Raw genomic sequence first — 27,764 nt, 5'->3', positions numbered from 1 at the left:
CCAGACAATGGGTAGAATGTATTTCTTATATTAAATGAACAAAGCCAAATGAAGTGATAATTTGTTAGTAAAATATTTTTTTTTCAGGAAGACAGCTCACAGATACTTGAAGTGACTAACTGCCTTGTAATCTGCATTTTAATTTTGAATGTCAATTTGGTTTCATAAACAACTGAAGTGTGTATGTTTGAATGTTACCTACTTGGTGCTGATATAGAAACAGATATTCAACATGCAGCTTCCCATAATATCTGTATGTGTATATACATATATATATATATATATATATATTATAGCTAAAAGGGAAGGAATCACTTCCTTCAGTTATGTATGATTTAGCTACATCAAACTAATGTACAGAACAAGCAGACATCTGTGTGCATCTGTTAGATGATGGTGTGACTTGACAGAGTAACATTCCTACAGTTCTTGATGAATAGTCTGACTTGTATGTCCCTTCTCTGTCAGTTGGCTCATGCTCTACCATCCTAGACTCTACGGTAGATTAATTTTTGTATTGTGTTCTCTTCTCTTGTTGAAAGAAACAGGGATAGATTGCAAACTCTTACCCAGAATATAGAAAGTTACTGCTACTGTATATTATATCATACATACAATGTGGAGACTTCAGATTCAGAAAAGACCTGCACCCCATTTTCTCGGGGTTAAGTAGTAATGCCTGGGGCAGTGTAGGAAGATGTGCTCCTTGTGAATTTTAAGACCACACAGATTGGATTATCGTTTAGAAATATGTATTGGTGGCTGCAGTTTCTAACTTCCAACTCAGTGTTATAGTTCAGACACTGAAGTTATTTCTGTTGTCTGCTTCTATCCTGCAGAGGACTGTACCTGAAATCAGGCTATTTCACTAGGGAATTAGCTCTACTCTTGGTTAAAACTAGTGTTAACCAAAGAGTTAAAAGTTTTCTTTTTGTTCCTCCTGAAGGAACCTCAGAGAAACAATTCTCTAAAACAGAAACTATGGACACAGGAATAGAAGATCTGGGAGAAAAGATCATTGAGCAAGCCTGGTACCTCTGTGGGGACAGGAGGTATAACAGAAATAGAAGAGACTTTTCCAATGATTTTTCATGAACAAAGAAGACCCATGCTTTGGAATGATATCGATCTTAATTGTCAAATATTTACAGAGGTAGTGCTGTCAAGGGGCTAAGCGTGAGTTTTGTGGAACCTGAAACAGGTAATGTTGACAGGATCCTTCTCTTGTGGAGAGTCTACTCCCTTGTACTCTCTTATACATTCATCTTAACAAAAATAATGTGACCTGTTTTTTTTCACATGAACATGCAGGGATCAACTTACCAAATACTTCTTCAATAGGATAAAATCAGGTCTAATGATTTTACTGCTGGTGTTATCACTGGTAAAACACACCCAATGTGAACTTCCTAAGGATTCTGTTCTGGCCATTCCTAAGAGGGATGAAATTTATAGTGGTCTGTTTCTCCTTTTTATAAAGTACTAAAAGTAGTGTCTGTTTCTCAATGTTTTATGCAATTACCTTGTGCAGCAACTATCTTCTCTTTCATTACACAAAGGTTAACGAACACCTTTGTAAGTGAACCAAGAGCATGAACGATGTTCACAGATGCAGATTCAGCTTTGTTTCTTTGTTTTCAGAGACAGGATCTCAGTACACAGGCCTTGGCTGTCTTGGAAGTCATAGAGATCTGCCTGCCTCTGCATCCAGAATTCTAAGTTTAAAGGGACACTCCACACCCAGTTCAAGACAAGCATCAAATGGTGTTTCCAAAAGGATCTTCAAAGAACAACAGTTTGCTCCTGTCATTTGAATCCGCTTTCATCACCATTAGGGTGAAGGATAGGTAAACAAGGTACCTTAAAAATTATATAGAGGGTCAGATTCCTGAATGTTTATTACTCGTTCTTTCACTTTATGGTAATAATAAGTTGGAATAGAGATGTGACTGTATTCTTTCCTTATTTTAATTGGAAATGGGAGCTATTTGAGAGTGGTTAACTACAAGAATTGAGAAGAATGGACTCTCACCTATGTACCTAAAATGTGCTGTGATATCTAGGTTACAATTTCAGAAACTAAACTGAACATGTCTGACTAGGAATATGGGTTTAATCATCTGTGAACTAAGAAAAATAGGATGAATAAACATTTATGAGCCTCCTCCCCCCATAGCATCTCATTTGTGCAGCGAGACTACTTCCAGACAGTTCCTAAAAGCAAGTAATTTACCCCAAGAGGTTCAAAATAGCTGACTGCTCTATTTATACCCATAGAAATATGAAATCACCTTCATGTATTGTAAATTAAAGGCCTTCTCAGAGAGAAGGCTGCTTGGGAGGCCAAGTCGTAAACTTAACATGACAGGATGGGTAAGAGTCTGTAAAGGCAAGCAGCAATCCCAGGCTCAACTCACCCCTCAGATCCAAACGGCAGTGGGCTATCAACATCACTGTCTTTATTTTGACTGACTTCTGTAACATGCAGAAATGTTATAGGTTTCACAGATTTAACTTTTATGGTGCATTACAATGGCCTTCAATTATCACTGCAGTGATCGGGCAGAAATGACCCAATCTTATCTGAACAGGGTGACTCTGCAGAAACACCATGGCATAAAGCCTGACATTTGAATACCAGACAGGAGCGAATTTTGAAAACCGTATCAAAATTTGGAAAGAGAATTTGAATCTAGATGGAAAGCCAATGGGAAAGGGTAATAGAGTTATCAGTAATGTCCAGAATGGACAGACACAGCCTGGGATCGGGGAAAACACAAACATAATGAAATTTATAAAATATGTAGAGGATCAGCATTGTGATGTGTCCTTATAGTTCCACTACGACTTGACATGATTGCCACCATAAAAAGACCCCCTAGTTAAGCAAGGGTACTCAGAATGGAAGAAGACAAGTTTCTACACACAAAGCATGTTATCTTTTAAAATACTTAATAATAAACTGGTCACCTTAGAGTGCTGACTGCTTTCAACTGGACAATGCTGGATGAGTCTCAGATATTAGCTACGTGAACTTGCCCAGCCTTCTCTTTCCCACAGTGAGTCATAGAAGCTAGTTCTTCTTCAACGCAGCCATGACGCTGACCAAGAAAACCCTGTCTTCTTCCGTGGTTCTTTGGAAAGGCTAGCAGTAAGGGCATACTCTGATCTCCAATGGCTAATTGCAGGTCATAGACACAACATTCCAGAGGTGGCAGGTCAAGTCTCCCTCAGCGGGGAGGAGTGCCAGAAATGTTGAGAGGTGATGGCACAGACAAGTCCTTCTGAGCCTCTCTTTAGTCAGTTATGCTATCCTGTTTTTTATTTGATCGAATTTACACATCGTTGTTTATTCTCTACTGAAATTACTCCTAAACAATGATAATTTTCCTCAGATATTTGGACCTTCATGTCAGACATTTCCAGAAGTTTTCTTAGGGCTTTGGAAAGTGTGGGTAAAAGGACACCAAAGCAACAGCAGGAAGAGCATTTGTCAAGATGTGCCAGAATCACAACATTTCCTCTGATTCTAAAGCCACGAGCAAGTACAGCACACCACTCTGTCATCTCTCACTGTTTCCAGTAGAAATCACCTCACTCCCACATTTTACTAAAAGATTTCTATCTTAAAAGTAAACCAATTTTTCACTTATGGTGATCATTACAGTGAAAATGTGTTGAAAAGTAAATGTTACATATAATTTAATCTTATTTTACTGAATATTAGCATAGTTAGGAAAGCCTAAGTAATTATCCCAGTACTCCATGAGAAGAAGCAGGTTGAAAAAGAATACAAGACAAGGGTCTAGCTGGGCAGTGGTGGCGCACGCCTTTAATCCCAGCACTCGGGAGGCAGAGGCAGGTGGATCTCTGGGAGTTCGAGTCCAGCCTGGTCTATAAGAGCTAGTTCCGGGAGAGGCACCAAAGCTACAGAGAAACCCTGTCTCAAAAAAACAAAACAAAACAAAACAAAAAAACAAACAAACAAACAAACAAAAAAAGACAAGGGTCTTTACTTTCTGTTCCTGTGTGAGAATGAACAGGTTGTAAGGAATTCTCATGAACTTAGTTACACAACACAAAATGTTCTATAGTTTTCAAGATGACAAGTCTGAAATGAATGCCATGGGATTATGTTGTGGAACAATCTTTCTGCACACTGTGACGATGTGTTGCTCTCATTGGTTTAATAAAGAACTAAATGCCAATAGCTAGGCAGGAAGAGGTTAGTTGGCACTTTTGGACAGGGAGAGAGCTCATTGGGATGAAGCCAGATGGAGAGGGAACAAGGCATTCAAGAGGACAGGTAAATTACATGAGCCATGTGGCAGCACATAAATTGATAAACACAGGTTATTATAAGTTGTAAGAGCTCATTAGGAACAATTCTAATGTATTGGCTGAGCTTTTATAATTAATAAGAAGTCCCCATGTGGTTATTTGGGAGTGAACTGGTGGGATAAAAAGTTTGTATACAGGGCTAAATCAAAGATGCTTTATTCTGTAATTTCTATGACCACATACACTCCTCTCTTGACTTTCTTGCATCATTGTTAACAAGATTCAAATATTTAATTCAGCACTAATAAACCTAATCTTTCCCTTTAAAGGTCTGTAATTTAGTCATATCTGCAAAGCCTCCTGTGACAGAAGATAATGCTCCTAAAGTCCAGGAATTCAGAACCGTGAATTTCTAAGGATTTTTCTCTTCACATTCTCAGTGGGTGCAGAATTCTGAAGTTCAGGTTTTGTTCAGACTGACCCATGACTGAATGTCAGTAAATTTCTGTGAAGACTGCAAGGTAACCATTCAACTCTATGAGCGAATACTTCCTCAATATATCCTCTAGTCTCTGGACATATATCAAAGGCAACCCTGTTAAACCACAGGGAGAGTTATAGGAGTTTTAAATACATTAGAATCAAATCTGCCTTGGGCAATAAAAGGACCTAGTGATTTACTTATATGCTTTCATTAAGAGGTAGGAAAATGGAGGGAACCCTGACTCAGCCAAGAGTAATTCTTCATTAGAATGTCCAGAAATTTCAATTGGTCAAAATACTATTTTGAGAATGTTAGATGTTGGGCAGGCATTCGGAAGAAAAAGTGGACAAGATGCTTACCTTAAATAACAAATCTTTCTTTCCATAACGGAGCTCCTTCAGTTGGGCTTGGATTTTTTTCGACTGCAAAAGCAGAGATGTGCGTTAGTGCCTATGCTAACTTTTATTTTGAATCTTGAAGATTTAAATTTTTCCACATTGCACAGGAGAAAATGCTTTAGCTTAGTCAAGCAATAACCTATAATTTGGATAATCAACAGAGAAGACTAATTTAGCTTTGACATTAGACATGTAGACATTTGGGTCAGGAAGCAAGATTTCAGTCTGTTTAAAAAAACATATGTTTACAAAGGTCTTATTTAATAACTTTCTGTCTTCTACTCTATACGCAAACATACAAAATACCTTTAATGAGGCATGAATAAAAAATTCTAATTTTAAGTGGCATAGGTGATATGGGATTCCCCTCTGCATGCTGTGAATACCATTGGTTAACAAAGAAACTGGCTTGGTCTGATAGGATAGAGTAGGGCTAAGCAGAGAAAAACTAAAGTGAATGGGTGGAGAAAGTCAGAGAGAAGTCACATAACCCCCCCCCCCCAAAGGCAGATGGACAAAACCTTGCCTGGTAAGCCATAGCCTCATGGTGATACACAGATTAATGGAGATGGGTTAATTTAAGATATGAGTTAGCCAGAAATACGCTTAAGCTATAGGCCAAAAGTACAGCAAATAACATTGTTTCTATGTTATTATTTCTGGAGTCTGGGCAGCCTGGAAACAAACAAGAGACCTCCTACAACACAAAGGCATGTGTATGAATGCTGTTATCTTCGTTTTTACTGAATTACTTTCTAAGATATGTGATAGGTAAGTGTAAATTCATGGAAAGATTTAATCTACTGTATCTTCAACAGACACTAGCAAACAAACAGATAAAATGCCAGCAAAATTCCATTAGTCAAGGGTAAACAGGGCTACAGAAGACCACACTTTATACCAGAATTCTTATAAATATGAAAACATTTAACAAACTCAGTTGTTCCCAGTGACATACTGCTACATGCCTTTACCTACATCTTTATAATTTATCTGTGAGTTGGAAGAGGAGACTGTGTATTCTGAGCCTTCTTAAAAAGACACGGTTCCCAGTACTGTAATGGGAGTACCTCAGTGTGTTTCCACCCTTGAAATAATAGATCCCCTTACTTCATTGGGGAGAAATATTCACATGGACATACACATACATGTATGTGCACATATACACATGCTAAGGCAAAGATACAAAGCATAATGAAGAATAGTAGGTGCTCCTTTTGTAGCCCATATTTTAAAGTAGGATAATGTGAAGAAAAGCACGCCGTATGATCTGAAATTACATGAGAATTCGTGAAGGAGTCCAGGACAGCTCTACTTATGAACTCAGAGCAATGTGGTAGCACCCACCAAGCCTTTCAATTCCAAGCCAGACCAGATTCCAGGATGGAGAGGAGAATTAGTCTTCCTCAGGGATGAACCTCAAGATACCAACTGGTCAGCCCTAGAAACATATAATGCAGGCAACACTACATAGACCCAATGGATTGTATTTATATATTTTATGTGCATGTGTAACAGTAAGGATAAAAATGGGCTGTGAATTTGAGACAAAGCATGGATTAGGAGTATGGGAAGAATAAAAGACAGGAGAAGGGGGTAATGATATAATTGTATTGTAATTAAATTAAAATATTTCCTTAAAAAAGGATTTGGTAACAAAGCCAACTATTTGATTTTCTTGTTTTGTTTTTATTTTCCAAAGCATCCTGTGTCTAACCAAAAGTTATTCTTTTTTTTTTCTAATAGGGGCAGATAAATGTTCTAAGCTCATGATCAGAAGACTGAAGCTTACTAGTGAGAACATGGGTTTGACAGAGGCTATTAGTGAAGAATATTTACACAAGACCCTTCAACCTCTGGTACTTACTTTTGTGCTGGAATTAATGCTTTCTCTAACTATTTGACTACAAACTCTCCCAAGTGTCCACACTAATGATAACCGATTCAGAGCCTTGTCTCACACTAAGTTTATCTCTATGGCAATTCTGATTTACATGGCTATCATCACTTAGGCCACTCACTTTACTAAACAGTCCTGTTCCACCTGGTCTTCAGGATGCTTAGCAAAGCCAAAAAATCTCCCAGGGAAAGTCTTTTTCTCAATAGAGTTGATAAGTGTGTGGGGGAAGTGTCTGATCACTGCAGCTCATAGTAAGTATTCATGTAACCCGTCCAGTGCCATCTCCAGTCCTGATAATTAGTGCTGGAGTTTCTCAGGAGAGGTCAAGGACAAATGTCACTATTTCTGATATCTGCTTATAATTTATTTGCATAGATGGTGTGCCTTAAGATCTAAACTTTTAATTATAACAACAAATATTTAAAGCAACAATAGGTAGTGTTTTTAGTATATAAAATTAGAATTAAATTGAGATTTTATTTTCTATAATTTATTGTGGTGTGTGTATGTAGTGTATGTGTGTGTAGTGACCACATCATGGTAGATTCATAGTAGATTTCTTGGCCTTTGTTATCATGAAGATATGAATTCTTTCTACTCCCATGTCATTTGTATTTCACAGTCCAGACTAATTATCAGAAAAACCCTTTTTTAGGTTTTCACAAAGATTTTTAAGAAATAATACATCTGAAGTAATATATCTATTGTGTGCTAATTTGAAAACATATAACATGCTGTCTTAGCTTGTCAGCAATATTTTGATAAGTTAAAACTATCAAAAGGGATAAGCCTCTAAAAATGATACAGCATTTGCAATCTCAGTGATTTTATTTCTATTATATTGCTAATTGTAAATGCAATTCCAAATATCAGGTCATGAAGATCATGAAGGTCATGGAGTGTCTGCATGTGCATGAGCTAATTAAAGCTGAGATAATGACAATGGTAACTAGGAGAAATGAGGAGGAGGATGTAGGCAGCCATGACAGAACATTTTAGCTCCTCAGTCTCATTTAGGAGATAATTGTCTAATCTGAGATTCCTTCCTACACATTTATATTCAAATAACTTTCCCTTTATGAAATAATAATGGTAGCTATGGCAGATGGTGTTGGGTTTGCAGTTTTTAATGTTTGTAGTATAACTATTTTCTCTGGATTGAAACATTAGCTCTGGGAGGAGGCAGGCTCTGAAGACTCGGGAAGCTAATTATTGTTCGCTATGCCCAGGAAGCCCAGGAACTTAGAAGACTCCTGGCAGTGTCGAGCAAGGTCATAGAAACAGTGGTGATTTTGGGGTAGAGGGGAATCTCTAATTCACTAAGTTGTCTTTGGTCGTGCGGTAAAGCCAGAGAGATGCAGCTTTCATGAGCTGCTGCCCATGCTGTGGTGAGGATTCCAGAGATGCAGCTGCCTCTATTCATTCTGCTTCTAGTTCTCTATGTGCAGTGAATACATATTTGTTCATGTCTCCCCAGGAAAAGCCACATTACATGGTCTTCCATGTCAAATCACAGTGTGTTTTGTTCCTGTGTGGGTACAGAACCAAGAGCCTGTGGCCGAGATGATGAGCTGCTTTCAGCTAGTCTCCAGCACAAAAGACTGCTATTTTGTTTTAAGAAATAATGATGAATCAAATAATAAAATTTTGTGCATATTATTCTAAAATACTATTTTTACAGTGTAAACATTACCCTTTTAATCCAGAATAGTGAGCTCTGATATTATTCTATAAATATTTAACAAGATATGGCAAAATGAATAAATTATATGAACTTAACTGCATTTTAACCATTAAGAAAATAACATAAAGAACACAGCTATGAACAAATGAGATTTAATTTTCACTGAGCTGAGGAAATTAGGAACATTCTTGAATGAAGAGGATAAACTATAAATGGAGGAACTCTTTAATTTTCTAAACACCAGTGATAATTTTAGTGCCCCTTTCTCCCCTGTACTTGAGTTTTGTGGGGATCTGAAAACATGTTCAATGTAACTGTTATACAGATATTTCCCCTTCTCTGTTGTTGGTTCTTGAGATAGACTCTTGAGTGGCTCAGATCTCCCTCAAGAATCAGTGTTGTAGGTGAGAGTGACCTTGAACTCTTGATCTTCCTGTCCTATAGCCCTGCTGCTGGTATTCAAAACACCACTCTATGTCACAGTATTCAAAACTATCCCAATGCTCATTTATCCTGTTTCAACAATCCCAATAATATGAACAAGGTTATGCTGATTTTTGTCCAAACAGAGCAAAATGTGATGAAATGAAGCCCTTCCTTGTGTCAGATCTACAAACGAACCAGTTCTATTTTCCTTTTTATAGAGAATCAACACTTAATTTCTATGTCTTAAAGCTTTCCATTCATTGTGCACATATGTATGCATATATGTATGCATGTATATATACATACACACATATGTATCATCCATATGTATATATATATGATAAATCACAGCATATTTCATTCAAATATATATATATTGAAGTAATATATCTACTATATATATTATGAAACTTAGTCTCCAAATGATCATATCACATGCAAGCTTGAGGTATAGAGTTTTTGATAATGGCTTTGTCTTAGAATATATTTTGAGCTCTCATATTGCCTAAGCATGTAACCTTGTTCTTACAAGTAGGAGAGAAAGGGAAATTGTGTTTTTCCTAACTCCCCTATTCCATCTATAGAAAGGTGGTGGGAAAGGCATTTGTAACATAAGGGAAGTGAAGTATTTTCATAGTTAGGCAATGATGGACCTGTTTGTGCAGCTCTCAGTCTTCCTTCTGGACCTCTTGGGGGGGACTCAACTTTCAAACTGTAAAGTCATTGTTCTCCTCTTAAGATTCATTCCATCCCATTTTTCATAGACATCAGGTCTTCCTGAAATGGAAATGCTTTTTTGCCTATTCCTTATAATTTATGAGATTTTCAGTGGATGACTTTTCTTCATGTATGCTTTCTAAGTATCCCTGGGATACAGGGCTTCGTGTCTCTTGTCTTTAAACTTCACTTACTTATAAACTTCACTGTTACTTAATTATTAATATATATTAACATATAATATTATATGAAAAATCTATGAGTAATATATGAGAAAATCTAGTTGCACAGAAAATAGAACAAGCAGGTGGCTTTACCTGGTAAACTAATATAATCCCAGGAACTTTGCTGGTAGCATATAAATGTCACAAATCTTAAGAAAAATACAGTGGGCATCTGATAATTTCCTACTGGGAAGAATTGGTCCGTACAATGAGATAGGTGTTAGAAATTCATTTTATGAACATGGCATTGGGTACATTTTTACATTTTCATTTGTGTAATGTTGGAATAACTAGATACATACAAAACTAAAACTAAAATGTATTTTATTTTGCATCCAGTATTTCATTTGTGTTAGGGGAAAAGCCATTAGTTCTTTAGATTACACAAGATTTAATTCAATAATAATTTTAACCAGGTGCCCTTGTTAAAGGTTGCATTTACTCACCTCTTCTGCATGCATCCCACACAGCTTGCTTCCAGACAACAATTTGTTCTTCAAGCTTTTATTCTGAGGAAGGAGAATTTTACACAAAATGTGGTAAGTTATTAAGAACTTCCTCATTAAATTCAGTCATATCACTCTGTTTGTCTCACAGATTAAAGTTGCATATTATCTACAGAATTTATTACTCATTCTATAACCATTTTTAGCTAAAATTATTATTAATTATTATTAAGATATTTACTCAAAACAACAACAACAAAAAACTTTGGCTAATGGGATGTCTCTGTAGGTAAAGGTCCTTGCCACCAAGATGACCTGAGATTGAACCCAAGGACCTACATGATAGAAGGAGAGAATGGACTCCCAAAAATGATCTTATGATTGCCACAGGTATGCCATGACACATGCAGACAAACACACATACATACACACACACAAACACACACACCGTACACACAAACACACCACACAGACACAGATATACACACACCATACACACACACATACACACACCACACAGACACACACACATACACACAAACAGACACCCACACCGCACAGACACACATACACACACACCATACACACACATCACACAGACACATACACACACAAACACACATACACAAACACACACCATTCACACACATACACATACATACACTGTACACACACACACTGCACAGACACACACACACACACATATATACACACACACTGTAAGACCCTCACCCCTTATTCTCAAAGAGGCGAGAAGAAATTTACTAGCAGAAAGTTTTCCGAAGAAGATAGTGGCCTTCCCCCCTCCTACCCGAGAAATTATGCCTCGCTACCTGGTACAGTCTGATAAAGATGGCCTTGCTCTAAGAACAAAGAATTAACTGACACAGTAAGATGAAACAGAGCAAAAGACCTTGTACCCATGACAAAGCAGCTTCTTTGTAGTTATAACTTTAAAAGACTAACTCCGCAAAGGAAACACAACTCCACTCTCTACCTTGCTACAATGGGGTGTTGGAGACAGGGGTTCCGAACTAGTTTGTATTATGCTAAATAAACCTTGCTTATTACAGTCTGGGCCTCTCTGGTGGTCTCTCTCTGTGGCTCGTAATTTGGGCACAACACACACACCCTACACATACACACACAGCACACAGACACACACATACCATACACACACACACCATACACACACATACGTACTGCAAGAGGCACACTCACTGCACAGAAATGCACACAAACACACACATACATACATACACTGCATAGACAGACACAGATACACACACATACATATACCCACACTGCACAGACACACACAAACACACACATATACACATGGTGGGCACACATACAAATGTAAAGAAAAAAATTAAAATACAAAAATTTCCATAGATTTTTTTTCTCACTTATGTTTCTTCACTGTTACGTGTAGTTTATAAGCTAACCTTGGCCCCATGAGCACTCCACATGACCTTCTGCAAGCATCTCTCTCATGGCACCTACACAAAGAGCATCTTATTGTCTATCACAGCACAGCCACATCTCAAAGAACATCTGATTTTCCCCTGAAGTTTCAGAATCTTATAACTTACGGATAAATGTTATACTTAAAAGTTCTTTCATGTTTAAAAGCCAGTTCTGATACAAGCCTCAGAAGCGAGTGACCTGTTAACCTTATAAATCTAACATTCGCAGAGGCTGGGAGGTGAGCATTTGTTTCTCTAAGTCTTCCTGACTTAAAAGAAAAATCAGAGGACTGTGATGGAGACTGAGCACAGGGGCTGGGGCATGCTTCACTACTAAAATACAGGCCTCACAAATATTAATTTCCTTCTGAAAAGTATAGAGAAATCCAAATGAAAATGAAGTATTTTTATCTCCATCCTTAAACTTTAATTTTTTTGCCTCTCCTTTGAGACTCCATTTCACAATTCATCAACGAGCCAGGTTCAGTCCCTCTCTACTTTCTCACTGTATCTTTGGCATGCTCAGAAGAAATTCCAAAAATAAGACAACAGTTTAATTCTTTTCTATTGAAAAAGAGATCAGAAACTATAAGCACAGCAGCTATCAAGACAGAGTGTTGACACTTCCACACCAGTTTTTATTCTTTCTTAATGAGGCTTTCTGCTACGGTTACTAATTCAGACAGCTTCATAGACCAGTTGCCATAGTATGTAAATTGCCACTGTGAATCTCACCTCTACACTTGTTTCCATCTCTGTTAGTGCCCATGATATTTTCTGCACATGGTGAAAGCAACCCTCATTCCAACTTTGTTTTTTGCACCAAAAGGCAAAGAGAGAGAGGCAGAAAGAAGAGGGGGGGTGTGAATATAAGGTAATCTTTTTTATTAAACTTTTTTAATAGAATTTATTTTGATCCTGGAGCAAATTTAGAAAACAGGAAGATAAAAAGGAAACATTGCAGGATAAGAGGATAGGAAGGCAACAGAGAGGGAGATAACAGGGTACAAGTAATATGGTCTTGGAAATGGGAAAATCAGAGCTTTAATTAGGGGGAGGGAGCTAAACCAAAAAGAGGAAGGCAATGTGGTAAAAATAACAATAAAGATGTCTGAAAAGTTGCAAGGAACCATATTATTAACTATTTACCTAAAAAGCGACAGAATAATGTGAGTCTGTGCAGAAATGTACATATATGGTTTAAATGAAATGCTCTCTTCTGAGCTGACAATGTTCTCTCCAACAGCCAAAGATCACCCCCACAAAATCATCAACATGCTAGGACACAGAAGGTCTGTAATTCCTTTCTCAAGCAGAAGCCGTGAACTAGATGTGTCCTCCTTCCTGAAAAACTGCAGGCACAAGACAAAGCCTAGGCGAAAACAAAGCCCAAGGGGCACGGTTGCAGAATAAAGAACTCAGGTAACAGAGGTAAAGATATTGTTTGCAGCTAAGTGCAGAAAGAAAAGTTGAAGTGAGGAATGAAAACTCTTGTTTGGTCATTCTCTCCTTGCAAAGCTATTTCTAGCAGCTAGATAAGCATTAAGAGGAAAATAAAAATAATTCATTTTTGATGGCCAGAGAAGCATGTAGGTTAACTGCAGATTTCATTTCTCCCCTTGTTTCTTCAAATCCAATCCTCAGTCTCATCCCCAACTCTGAAGTGGAACACCTGCTGAGCTCTCCAATAAGGCCCTACCTTCATTGGATCATATAAAACTTCCCCTTTTAACCACCCTTCCCCCCCACCCATTGCCTTACACTATCCTCTAACTCAGTCAGGCAATCCCTGGAAACACACAGGACATTCTGGACTGGGAAGCAGGCAGGCTGACTGCAGTCATGTCTTCCTCCATTTCTCCATGTTCAGTTAGCAATCTCATCCCAACTGTGTATTAGACCTTCTGCTGTGGTCTTCTCACTATCTGTCCGCATTCCCAGGGAACTAAGCAGATCCTGATGCTTTTCTCTCTCCCATTGATCCCCTTCAACAACTGCCCCCACCTGGAATCCATTCCTAAGTGTTAGCCCCTAATACCCAGGAACATGTTAGCCCCTAATACCTGGAACTCCCCACTCTACCAGAGATGTCAACAGAAACCAAGGACCAAAATGCCCATCTAACAAATACAAGACCAGATTTTAACACCTAGAATCACATCTTCACAATCCTAAATGCCAGTGTAAACACATTCAATATCACCCAGTACAATGTGTTCACTAGAGACCAACAACCCACCACAGTAGATCCTGAGTATTCCAGCATCACTGAAGGAAAAAAAAAGACGTTAAAATAGTCTTTATAAATGTGAGAGGGGTTCTTAAAGAAGAAATAAATAAAGTTATTAAAGAAAACCCACGGAATAAATAATCTCAGACCCATAAATCAAAAGGGACACACAAAAACACCCCCGAAAACAATAACAGGAATCAACAAACAATGCTCATTAATATCACTCAATATTGGTGGTCTCAATTACCCAATAAAAAGGCACAGACTAACAGAATGAATGTAAAAAAAAAAAAGAAAAAAGATTCATTCTTCTGATGCATAAAAATTACACACCTTAACATTAAGACATTACCCATAATAAGAGAATGGAGAAGATAGTCTTAGCAAATGGAGCTAAGAAGCAAGCTCATATAGTTACTTTAATATTTCACAAAATAGACTTCAAACCAAAACTAATCAAAAGATATGGAGAAGGATACTAGATATTTATTAGGAAGAAAAAATTCAAGAAGACATTTCAATTTTAACATCTGTGCCCCAAACACAAGTGCACCTAAATTTGTAAAAGAAATACTACTACAGCTTAAACCATGTATTGACCCTCACATACGGTTAGTGGGAGACTTTAGCACCCTACCCTTGTCAGAGATAAGTCATGCTGGAGTTAACAGATGTTATAAACCAAACACATGAAGCAGATATCTACAGAACATTCCACCCAAACACAAAAGAACATTACTTTCTTCATCACCTCATGGAACTCTCTCCAAATCTGAACACATACTCAGACACAAAGAAAATTTCAAAAGATGCAATAAAATTAGAGTGATATACTGGATCCTATCTAACCACTGTGGATTAATGAGGAGATCAACAACAACAGAGCAACAGAAGGCTTACAAACTCTTAAGAACTGAACAACTCTCTACTGAGTGGAAAATGAGTCAGAAAAGAGATTAAAGACTTTCTAGAATTTAATAAAAATGAATGTACAGCGTACAGAAATTTGTGACACAATGAAGAAGGTTCTAGGGGGCAAGTTCACAACACTAAGTACCAACATAAGATGTTCGGAGATCTTCACACCACACCTGAAAGCTCTAGTTCAAAAAAAAGAATTCACACCCAAATGGAGTAGATAACAAGAAATAAAAACATCGACTGGTGAAATCAATAAAATAGAAACAAAGAGAAGACTATAAAGAATCAATGAAACAAAGAGTTAGTCCTTTGGTATAGTCAATAAAATTGACAAACACTTATCCAAACTAATTAACAGGCAGAGAGAGAGAGAGAGAGAGAGAGAGAGAGAGAGAGAGAGAGAGAGAGAGAGAGAGGGAGAGGAGAGGAGAGGAGAGGAGAGGAGAGGAGAGGAGAGGAGAGGAGAGGAGAGGAGAGGAGAGGAGAGGAGAGGAGAGAGAGAATTCAAGTTAGAAATGAAGAGAAGAATATAAAAATAAACAGTGAGGAAATCCAGAGAATCATAAGGTTATACTTTTAAAACCTGTACTCTACGAAAAGAAATGGATAATTTTCTACATATATACCACTTACCAAAGGCAATAAATCAATGTCAGACATGAAATTTAAACAGATATATAACATCTAGTCAAACAGAAGCAGTTAATAAGAGACTTCCAGGGGAGGCAGAGGAAGAGAGGGGAGAGGAGAAAAATGTATAGCTCAGTAAGAATAATAAAAAAATCTTCCAACTAAAACTGCCCATGGCCAGATGGTTTTAGTGTAGAATTTTACCAGGATTTCAAAAAAGAGTTAATACCAATACTCTTTAAATTATTCCAGAAAATAGAAACAGAAGGATCATTGCCCAATTCATTTTATAAATACCTAAACCACAAAAGTGTCAATGATGAAAGACAATTTCCCTTATGAACATAAATGCAAAATTATAAAAAAAAATCCTCTAAAACGGAACCTAAGAGCACATCTAAAAGATTGTCCACTATTATCAAATAAGCTTCCTCTCAGAGATGCAGGGATGATTCAACATAAAAAAGTGATAAATGTAATCTGACATATAATAGACTGAAAGACAAAAAACAATATAAACACATTAGTAGATGAAAAAATATCTTTGACAAAATTCAGCAAACTTTCATTATAAAAGTCTTGGAGAGATAAGGAACATAAAGGATACGTCCTTATAAATAAAGGCAGTTTACAACAAGCCCACAGCCAGCATCAACTTACATGGAAAGAAACTCAAAGCAATTCCACTAAATCAAGAACAAGACAAAGCTGTCCACTCTCTATATCTATTCAGTATGGTACATGAATTCTTAGGGAGAGCAATAAGACAACTGAAGGAGATCAAGGAGTTGAGATACAAATTGGAAATGAAGAAGTCAAAATATCTTTATTTACAGATGAGACAATAATATCCGTAAGTAATCCTAAAAATTCTACCAGGGAACCTGATAAACACTTTCAGTAAAATAACTGGATGCTAAATTAATACACAAAAAGAAAAAGAAGTCAAGGAAACAACACCCTTTGCAAGGGCTTCAAATAATAAAAAAATATCTGGGGTAACTTTACGTAAGCAGGTGAAAGATTTGCATGAGACAAACTTTAAGTTTTGAAGTAAAAATTTGAAGATGATATCAAAAGATAAAAGATCTCCCATGTTCATGGATCAGCAGGATTAACATTAAAAGTATCTATTCTACCGAAAGCAAACCACAGATTGGATGCAAGCCCCACAGAACTCCAACGTACTTCATTACATATCTTAAAAGGAAAATTTTCAGCTCCACATGGAAAAGCAGCAACAAAAAACCCAAGACAGCTAAAATAACATTGAATAATAAAAGAACTGAGGTATCATTATCACCAATTTCAAGTATTACTACGGATGTGGATGGGAGGGAGATACAAGGAACTGGGAAGGGTAGAGAGAGGGGAAACTAAATCAGGATATTATGTGAGGAAAATATATTTTCAATAAAGGAAACATAATGAAACAAAGCAGATGTTGGGTGATAAAGTTAGAATAATTTATGTGGACATCCTAAACTTAGAATAATTTATGCCTTTATCCTAAAGACCTTGCATAAGGCTAGGATATCCCACACTTCAATTAGAAAAGCCCTTGAGCATGGGACAAAACCGGTCTCGCTGAACATAATGGACAATGAGGACTACTGAGAACTGAAGAACAATGGCAATGGGTTCTTGATCCTATTGCACGTAATGGCTTTGTGGGAGCCCAGGTAGTTTGGATGCTCACCTTAATAGACCTGGATGGAGGTGGGTGGTCCTTGGACCTCCCACAGGGCAGAGAAACCTGCTTGCTCTTTGGGCTGAGGAGGAAGGAAGACTTGATTGGGGGAGGGGGAGGGAATGGGAGGTGGTGGCGGGGAAGAGGCAGAAATCTTTAATAATTAAATAAATTAATTAATAAAAAAAAAGAAAGAAAAGCCCTTGAACTGGAATGCAAATGCTGTGAAGCAGAGCTCTCCTTCTCCATGCAACGGCAGAGCTTAGTCCAACACATATGATACAGAAAATTGTACATGAATGTTTGTTGAATTTAAAAACAAAGAAAAGAAAATGAATGGATTAATATTCAGGGAAATGACATTTTAATCTAGACTCTTAACCTTCATAGTAAGGTACACCTTCTTAGAATTAACAGAGAATTCATTAATTTTTTTCTCAATTTAAATATGTAATTGTTAATTTAATATATTTCTATACTTTCTATATATGTGTATATAAATATATGTATGCATGTATATGCATGTATAATAAACATTATATATCCAATATATGTTAATCAGTATAAACAGTGAAAAAAATTTAAAAACTACTAAAATTTTCAAGTGAACCCCAAGTTTTGTGTTTCTGTCTACCAATATCCTCCTTTCCACATTCTGTGTTACTTAATAGCTGTGCTGACTTTGGCAAGACATTACCTTCCCTCTTTTGAGTTGTTGGTCAGGGTTGTTCATGACTCCTAAACCATAAAGGCTGCTGCTATTGCCCTTGCTTTGATCAGAGAGGTAGAATCTAAGGAAGTACCTATTCCTGAAAACAAGAATGCACTTCAGACACTGGTCTCAGGGGACTCTAAGCTGAAGCTGACATGAATGCCTCTTTCATAAGGGCTACTTTTACAGAACCACGTCTCCCTATGAACCATCATGTTTTCTGCCATCATGATAATGGACTAATCCTCTGAAACTAAGCAAGTCCCAATTAAATGTTTTCCTTTAGAAGACTTGCTGAGGTCATGGTGTCTCTTCAAAGAGACAGAACATTGACTGAGAAAGACACCTATGAACAAGAATGACCAGCATAATATGAGACTATGAAGAGTGCAGAGGTGTACCATAGACCTTGGCCATAACCAAGAACTCCCAAGACCTTGTCAGTAAGAGACACATCAGGCTTGATACTGGAAACCTAGGCATCTATCCAAGACTTGTGTAAAGTTATAGATATTGGAGGAGAACATGCAGATATGACTTTGTTAGATCAGCATAATCTTAACTACATTCTAAATTTTGTCCTTATACCCACAGATAAGTGTAGTCATTCCACATCAAGAAAACTTCTCTTTACAAAAGACAGAGACTATTACATAAAACTACAACCAATGAAAAGGCAGGTTGTAGAGCTCGGTGTCAGTGGCTACAGCTAGTGCATAATTCCCATACCCAGTGCTCAGGGAACATTATGGAAGAAGGGCTGGAAGGACTGTGAGCCAGAGGATCACAGAATTTGCTATGAGACTACGTCTTCTAATACCGTCTATGAGGCCCCTGGAGATTCATTAGCATGACTTTCTACAGCATGAGCTGAATAAGAATAGCAATGATAGGCATGCCAAGGGGACAGGAGAAAGACCACAGGGCCTCAACCCTATGTTAGGAACTATAGACGACTAAGGGGTGCTAAGAGTAAGAGAAATAGTTTTCCCTTCGGGAGAGGATACCAGCTGCTTGGCCAATAATGAATGGTCAGCCCTGAGAGCATACATCCAAGTAGCTCTATACAGACTGAGCATATTTTATTTAGGGATATATGTATATGTATACATATATCCATGTAACAACAACTAATGAAGAAAGAGGCCATGAGTTTGAAAGAGAGCATGGAAGGGTGTATGGGAGAGTTTAGAGGGAGGACATGCTGTAATAATGTTATAATCTCAAAAATAAAAGAAAAAAATAAATCTTAATATTTTTATTAGAATATATTTTGATCAGGTTTTATCCTCCCCTCCCCCAATATTCCCAGATTCTTTCTACTTCCCTACCCAACCAATTTTATGTTTCCCCCTCTTTCTCTTTCAAAACCAAACAAAATTAAAAAAAAATGGGTCTAGTACTGAAAGAGGGAGGTGGACAGAGAGTCCCTTCCCTACCAAGAAGCTATTTGCAGTTGACATCTGTAGTCAAAGGCAAAAGCTGTTTTCTCCAATAAAATGTCATTTAATATCTTAAGCACACTTCTGAACAGACTCCACACTCAGGAGTAGTTGACCAATACAAAGGTTTTCACTTTCTAATGAGTGTTAAGTTCATTCTTAGTGATGCAGTAACATTTGTGTTTCAGGCTCTGTTTTTCATCTTGGAAATGAAAACATGAATTGTGTACTAAATGTTTTGAAATTATCCACTTTCCTTATTAGGGAAAACAAGAGATATAAAGACAAACGAATGCAATACAGATGCTCATTACATAGGCATTGACAAACAATAATTTAGATCCACAACTCATCTCTGTGATGTATATTCATATTGCTTATGTGGAAAATAAAATTTGAAAGGAAATATATAAAATTCTTCTCTAAATTTTAGAAAATATGACAATAATCCAGACACATATATGAATATACATATGTATATGTTCATGTGCTTGCATAAGATTACATGGAAATGCAAATCCTATAAGGCTTTTGACTGTGTTAATATAATATTAACTAAAAATGCAGAAATAATATTAATTATTAATTTTTAATTAAATTGGATAAAATTACATGTGTGGACTTAAATTTAAAAGGCAATAAACATTTCAGATGATTATATGATGTGGTTATGTGCTGTTTCCAGAATCTTCATTATTACTTTGATGGTATTTAGTATTTCACTGAGATCTTTCAGAGCTAAATACAGTTCAAGCGACAGAATATCAGTATGTAAATCAGCATGATATGAGCTATGGACAGTCTGTGCACACAAGCAAGTATGTGGGTACAAAGGTTACAAAGTTTCCTGACTATTATAAGATGGATCAGTTTTTTATATTGCTGTGATTTTCATTTTCCCTACTGTTTATATTCAGTTTTGTATTCTGAGTCTTAATTGAAACTGAATCTGTGCCTGATATTTTGATGCTCCCAGTGCCAGGAACAGTAGCCTCCAGCATTCTTTTACATAAAATAATATGTGACTGTATGGAAGAGTGGAGGAGACTTGCTGATGAGGACTGTGACATTGCTGAGGGTAACCCTGAATATCCATCACCAAAGAGGCACGCCTGCCCTATTTCTTCACCTGACCACAGCTGAGTATCCTAAACACAGATTCTCAAAACAACATTCCTGTGATTTTCTGTGATAAGTCTTGAGAATGGAAAGGAAGTAATAGCATAAATATCCGATAAGTTAGGACATAAACGTTTTCTTATCGCGAGACAGGAAGACCATGATTTACAAGCATGTTATTCAATGTTCACAAATTATCATTTGCTTCCAAGGAATATGGACAGTTGATATCTTCCTCTGTACTCACAGACAGCTTCTGGCATCTGTTTTAAGTTCAAAATCTGATTCTTGTGCTGGTATATACCACAGTCTTACTTGCCAGCATAGACTAGGTCCTCAAGAATGAATTTAGTAAATATTATGACCTTGATCTGCAGGTCTTCTAAATGAAAAGTGAAGTTCGTGGATGTCAAGCTGAAGCCACTGCACTGTATGACTCTGAAGTAGAAAGCAGACCCTGTGAGTTGCTTATTTAGATATTGACTTTCAACTGGGTGGTGCTCAGAAATGGAGTGGCTTAAGAACAAAAGCATCCTTACACTATTTTTTGGCAATCCAGCTTGCAGATGCTCTTTAATAATACACACCATCTGTGTTTTAAAGCTTAAGTCTAAATATGCTATACTGTATGCAATTCTTCTTGCTATTTTCATGTCTATGGGTGTATTGTCTGCATATGTCTGCAGACACCGGAAAATGGTATCTGATCCTGAAGAACTGGCATGAGACGGGGTCGTTGATCACCATCTGAATGCTGTAAGCTGAACCTGGGTCTCTATAACAAACTGTTGCATAGAAACCACTGCGTAGAAACCATCGAGGTATCTCTCCAGACCTGCACACACATATTTTTAACAAATAAAATCCTTTAAATCTGGGTTTCATCTTTGATGGTGAGATTTCAGCACAGCTCACAGAGTAGCTGAGAAGTACACACTCTCTGACTTGTGAAACAGATATGAAGGCCACCAATGATGATTAAACAGTTCACAAGTGAAAATTTAGGGAGGGATTTGTGTATAATAGATAGAAATCCAGAGAGAGTTAACAAAAAATAGGCTTGAAATGAGGACAATCAGAAACGATCACAACCACTGAAAAGCAGTGAATCTGTATATTAATTACAAGGTGGAATGATGGGGCTTCTGTGAATTTTCATGATGAAAATTAGATGTTAAGCAAACTTTATATCATCAAATAAAACTGTACGTAAATGTATTCATCACATTTCTTTTTCAATTAAAATGAAATATACCACTGTGGCCAGGATGGTGAAAATATGCAGAATTGTACATGAATTTCTCCTGAGTGCAATTAAATCTAAACTAAGAAAAGACACCTGCAGTGCTTTATCCAAAATAAACCTAGACATTGCTGTGTCTTGCTGGGGAAAGCATCTTCTATTTTAGGGCCTCTTAACTCTGGGCATGCATAGGCAACATTAATGGCTATAGGCTCATATTTCTTTCTGCTTAGAAATTTTTCTTTTTTTAAATGGCTACAAAATGGGTTTGCTCTTTCAAATATGTCATATTAAAATGGAAATCTTTCACATCATAGAAGCCACAATGTTTAGGTGAATATGTGAACACTAACACTTCCCTCCTCAAACCCTTGTAGATACAACATTTGAAAAATTCTGTGTCTACATCAACTTAGGCTGATGTCATGAAATGCCATAGGCAAGGCAACTTACAATCAATGGATATTCAATTTTTTAATGGTTCTAGAGTTTGGAACATTCTAGACCAAAGTTTTAGCTGACTCATCACTTGATGAGGAACCCCCTGGTGATATATCTGATCTGACAATCTGTTTGCATTCTTAGCGACCTGAGGGACCCGTTATCTCCTGACACTGATGCATTAGAGATTAAGTGTCACCTTATGAACATGCACACCACTGCCCTACCTACTTGAACAAATATCACGCAGTCCTTGGTATTCCAGGCTTAGATCTAAACCAGCTATGTTTATTTCAAAAATCCATTAATGTATGCCAATTTACTAGTGTTTGTGGAGTTAGGATGTGATGTAGGGTTCCCCTCTGTATGTTGTGAATACCATTGGTTAATAAAGGACTGCTTTAGACCTATAGCATGGTAGAACTTAGCCAGGTGGGGAAAACTAAACTGAATGCTAAGAAAAAGGAGGCAGAGGGAAGAGAAGCCAGGGAGCCACTGCTGGAGACAGACATGCCGGAAACTTTTCAGTAGGCCACAAGTCTTGTGGCAAAATATAAAATAATGGAAACAATATAAAATATAAAAATATAAAATAATGGGTTAGATTAAGATGTAAAAGCCATCCAATAAGAAGTTAGAGCTAATAGGCCAATCAGTGATTTAATTAATACAGTTTTGTGTGGTTATATCTGGAGTCTGGGCAGCTGGGAAACAAACAAGCAGCCTCCTACTATAAGGCTGTAGCTTACATTATGAATTTTTAATCTTTCTGTTTTCCTAGTCACAAGAAAGTTACAAAATAAGAATAAAAGTAACACAATTACCCAAGTTCCTTTTCAGTAAAGAATATCATTGTAAAGTTTCTGCAAATTTAAAGCAAATGGTAAATAAATTAAAGTATATTGGCTCACATCTAGAATTCTCAACTGCCTGTACACCAAAGTAAATATATGCAGAGTATTTTTAAAATTTTTATTTCTAGCTCATGAAAAAGAAAACCTGACTTCAGGGAATTGTAGAATTATTGCATGTTGACAATGAAGAAAAATAACAAAAAAATACTATGAAATATAGAATCAGAACTCTACACACTTAAATGTCTTTGGTAGAACAGAATAAAAAATTGTTTCAAAGAAAAACATAGTATGTTTTTGCACGGATTCTTAATCGGAACCAAACTCCAGCAGTTAAAATTGTATCAATAATCACTTCTATGGTTGAGTTGAATATAATGGTATAGCTTTGTCTTTGTGTAGATTAATTGCTAACTTAAAAGATCATAATTTTGCAGGCTGATTCAGAATTAAATAAATCTAGCAACAACTCCATTCAATAATATAAAATTAAGCCTATCACCAAATGGCCATGTCAACTCCAGAGCTGGGCAGATGTCTCAGTTCAAAGTAGACCTCAATAACTTTAATTCTAAACTGCAGACTGACATGTCTAAACTTTAGAAGTAAATGAAGTTCTCTCCTTGAAACTATTTTAGGAAGAGAGTTGTGTACTAAACTTGGTTTGATTTGTTCCAAATCATAAGATGAACCGACCATGGACCCCACGGCACACACAGGTATGAAGCAATGGGAACTTCAAGGTCATCTCTGGAAGTGCCTACATATCAGAACTCAGGATGAGTGAGTACGAAGGTTCATGTCTTAAAGACTTGCTGCAAGAAAAATTATTAACAAGTTTCAATATACTGAGTACATGAATTACATATTTGCTACACTAATTAGTTCCATCTCACATCACGTTCACTTTGTAACACTATAAAGGCAATATTAAATAGTGGCTCTGTTCTTTGGTCATAAAACTTGTATTAGTCTTACCTTTTATAACCTGCAACTTTAGAATAATCTTAAAATTTCTGCCTTTCTCTCTCTCTGTTTTTATAATTCACGAAACAATGGAAATGGCATGACCCACTTTGCAGATAATGTATTTAGTAGGTAGATTATGCTCAGTGACTAACAGCATCAGCACATGATACATTTTCAATTTTGTGTGACACTAATGTGTTCTTCATCTGTGAAAATGCAGAGTCATCTTTTTGGAGCAACAGGGCAGTAACGTTGAGTGGCTTCTGGGTGACAGTTCTGAATCTCTACAGGCTATCATTGTGGAGATTTCAGGAGTACTTTGAACCAATGACTCGCTGGATTTTTCTTCTGTTTAAATACTTGTTTAGTATAAAACTCTACTGAAGTCAATCCCATTTTCTATGAATTCCTTTTGTTTGACCTCTGAACCAGGCAAATCTTTTTGAAGACAGAACATTCTGCCTCTGTTAGTAGTATCATTTCCATTACAAAGAAATTCTGGTTTTGATGTGTTGGATTGTGTCTGTATATGTGTAATTTTTGTGTATGTGAAGGTTTGTATTTACTGTGAACTTGAACAGATTTAGAATCACCAATGAGACACACTTCTGGGCTTTTCTTTGAGGACTTCTGTAGAAATGTTTAAGTAAAGAAGAAAGACACAAATTTACTGTGAACTGCACTATCCCATAGGATGAAGCTTGGCAGTGAATAAAACGGGGGAATAAAGAGTAAACATGCGCACCAACATTGATTGCTTTCTGCCTCCTTGCTATAAATCCATGATGGACTTTTCTTACACAGACTTTAAGAGAAAATACATCCTTCCTTCCTTCCTTAAGTTGTCTTCTAAGATATTTTGTAGCAGAAATAAAAAAAAAATCATAAACACTTCTATACTGCAGGAAGGGTTACAACAAACCTTTTCTTTCACTACTCATGAAGTAGTTCAGCACCTCCTAAATTTATCTGTGGAGGCAGTGAGGCTTCTGTGTATTTAGAGGAGTTCAGGAGTTAGACAAACAATAGGAAATGCCAAAGGGAGGCAAACACAGTGGAGCTGTCCAGGGACTAGGTAAAGACTTGAGAGGAGAAGCTAGATAAACCCTGACATAATAAACCTGGAATTGCTACACTGAGCGCTGAACATGAAAGGGACATCAGGTTTTTAATCTTTTTTTTTTTTCTGGTTTTTCGAGACAAGGTTTCTCTTGGAGCCTGTCCTGGAACTAGCTCTCGTAGACCAGGCTGGTCTCGAACTCACAGAGATCCGCCTGCCTCTGCCTCCTGAGTGCTGGGATTAAAGGCGTGCGCCACCACCGCCCGGCTCAGGTTTTTAATCTTAAGAAAGGTAAAGTATAGAAAACTTTGGCACTTTGTTTTAGATGATTGATAATTGATCTTAAGGTTAAGTCTGCTTTTAAAATAGTAGACCTATACATATCCACACAAAATAAACTTGGCATTGGTTTTAGCAGTATATACTTTTTCTCTATGTATTACTGGAGATGAAGTATTCTAGAGAGGCCCTCTATCAGCTTTTACTGCCATGACTAAATAATAACAGGAAAACAGTGCTGGATTTTGAGCGTGAGTCTCTGTATGACCATATTTATTGCTTGTTATTTATTTGTGGCTGCTATTTTACAAAATGTTTTACAGAATTTATTATTTCATTGGGTCATCATACCACCTCTACTAGACTAAAAATTTAAATGTCTTTACTTCTTATATCACAAAAAGAAGCTTCATGTGTATCTACTTTTAGTTGTTTGCTACAAAAACACTCAATAAAGATTAACAGAATACTATGTAACTATTTATGCTTAATGTGTGCTCAAAACTTATGATTACTTCAAGTGATGGAGCATGTAAGATTTCAAGGAGAACACACATATAGTGATAGAGAAATCTTTCAAGTCTACCTTGCAAGTTGAAACAAAATCATGATTCAGATACAAGTATTAACAAATATCCAATCCCTTCAATCCCTTGTCATTGACTCCTGTGGCATTCTCCTTTTTTAACATATTTTTTATTAGTTTTTTGGGAATTTCACATCAAGAACCTCCCCCTTACTCGTTTCCCCATCCCTCCATATTCACCCTTGTAATATCTCCTCTCAATAAAAATAAAAATACAGATATTAATTAACAAACAAACAAAACAAAACCCAAGTAAATCCAAAACAAAACAGTACACAAACCAAAGCACTTCACTCCCCTGTCTTTCCTGACTTCTCTACTGCCTTTTTATTCTTCGTACTGGCTTTGAGAACTGCTGTGTATCATGCAGTAGACCCTTTTGTCCAAGCAATTTTAATTGTAATGTTCATTATGCAATGTGTTTTTGGTCAGGTTCAAGGCCTCTGGCTTCTGGTACACCATCAATACTGAACCCTCACTGAAACCCCTCCACAGTTCATTCATGAACTCTAACAGGTCATAGACAGGGTAGATGTTGGGGGAATGCCAATTCAAAGTCCTGTATGTGTATTTGAGTGGTAACTGACTTGGTATGACCTAGTTGCTGGGACCACCACCGTCCCATGATCAGCAGAGCCAGCTCTCTCATTCCTGTGGTTAGGGGTGGGGTCAGCTATCCCAAGTGTCAAGTTTGTGATAAGGAGAGGCAGTTCTTTTACTAGTGATAGGGTCAACTCTCCTGTGCTGGAGCCTATTGGACTCCATTATCTCAGGGCCAGTGAAGGCAAGGGTCAGCTCTCTGGTGTGGTGGAGTGATTTTCCCAGGCCAGTGAGGAGCGGGGCTAATTCAGCACAGTGTTTGTACTTCACCACATGATTCAACCCATGTGGTTAACATGGTCAACAGACATCAACACAGATCAGGATTACAGGCAGGACCATAGTAAGACATGGCCAGCAGAAGCACTTGGGTCCAGATGTCACCATGGCTCTGGGACACCAGTGTTCTTAAATATACTATTGAGGAGGGGTACTTGTCTCTGCCACAGTATTGCTATGCAGTATGGTTTTAATACCCTTTTTACATCACAGATAAATACAAAAGGACCCATTCTCATATAGAACAATGTGCCAGGAAGGAGAAAAGAAGGAGGAGCAGGAGGAGGAGAAGGAAGATGAAGAAGAAGAAGAAGAAGAAGAAGAAGAAGAAGAAGAAGAAGAAGAAGAAGAAGAAGAAGAAGAAAAGGAAGAAGAAGAGGAGGAGGAGGAGGAGGAGGAGAAGGAGAAGAACTTATTTATAAAACAAAAGAGAAAAGTTTGAATAACTTATGTACTTTTTGCCCCGAGTAACAACATCAGATAGGCCAAAGAAGGCATAGACTACACTCTACAATATATAATCCAATGTCTAAGTATAGGACACCATACATTCAAAGACAGAAAAAACAGACAGATTTACTTAAGAACTTCCTGTGAACTCCATGGATTGAAAATGTCATCTCTTGATCAATAGTATCAATTTCAACTGGAGATCATTACAAATGCAAAATTTGGGC

At 37.1% G+C, this 27,764-nt stretch overlaps 1 protein-coding gene across 2 annotated transcripts in view; it reads right to left on the bottom strand.

Annotated features, from left to right (window-relative positions):
• Positions 1 to 27,764, bottom strand: part of LOC130865307 (leucine zipper protein 2) — a 391,653-nt gene that overhangs the window by 84,816 nt on the left and 279,073 nt on the right. For both annotated transcript variants that reach the window (XM_057756310.1, XM_057756311.1), the window contains exons 6-7: positions 10,561 to 10,623; positions 5,125 to 5,187 (exon numbers count right to left, since the gene is read on the bottom strand). In XM_057756310.1, coding sequence (XP_057612293.1) covers positions 5,125 to 5,187; positions 10,561 to 10,623 — 126 coding nt within the window. The remainder of the gene's footprint in view (positions 1 to 5,124; positions 5,188 to 10,560; positions 10,624 to 27,764) is intronic.

Source organism: Chionomys nivalis, chromosome 23, assembly GCF_950005125.1.
Source record: "Chionomys nivalis chromosome 23, mChiNiv1.1, whole genome shotgun sequence".
In the NCBI taxonomy this organism is placed as follows: Eukaryota; Metazoa; Chordata; class Mammalia; order Rodentia; family Cricetidae; genus Chionomys; species Chionomys nivalis.
Note: the sequence above shows the minus strand (reverse complement) of the source record. Positions and strands in the feature narration are given on the sequence as shown.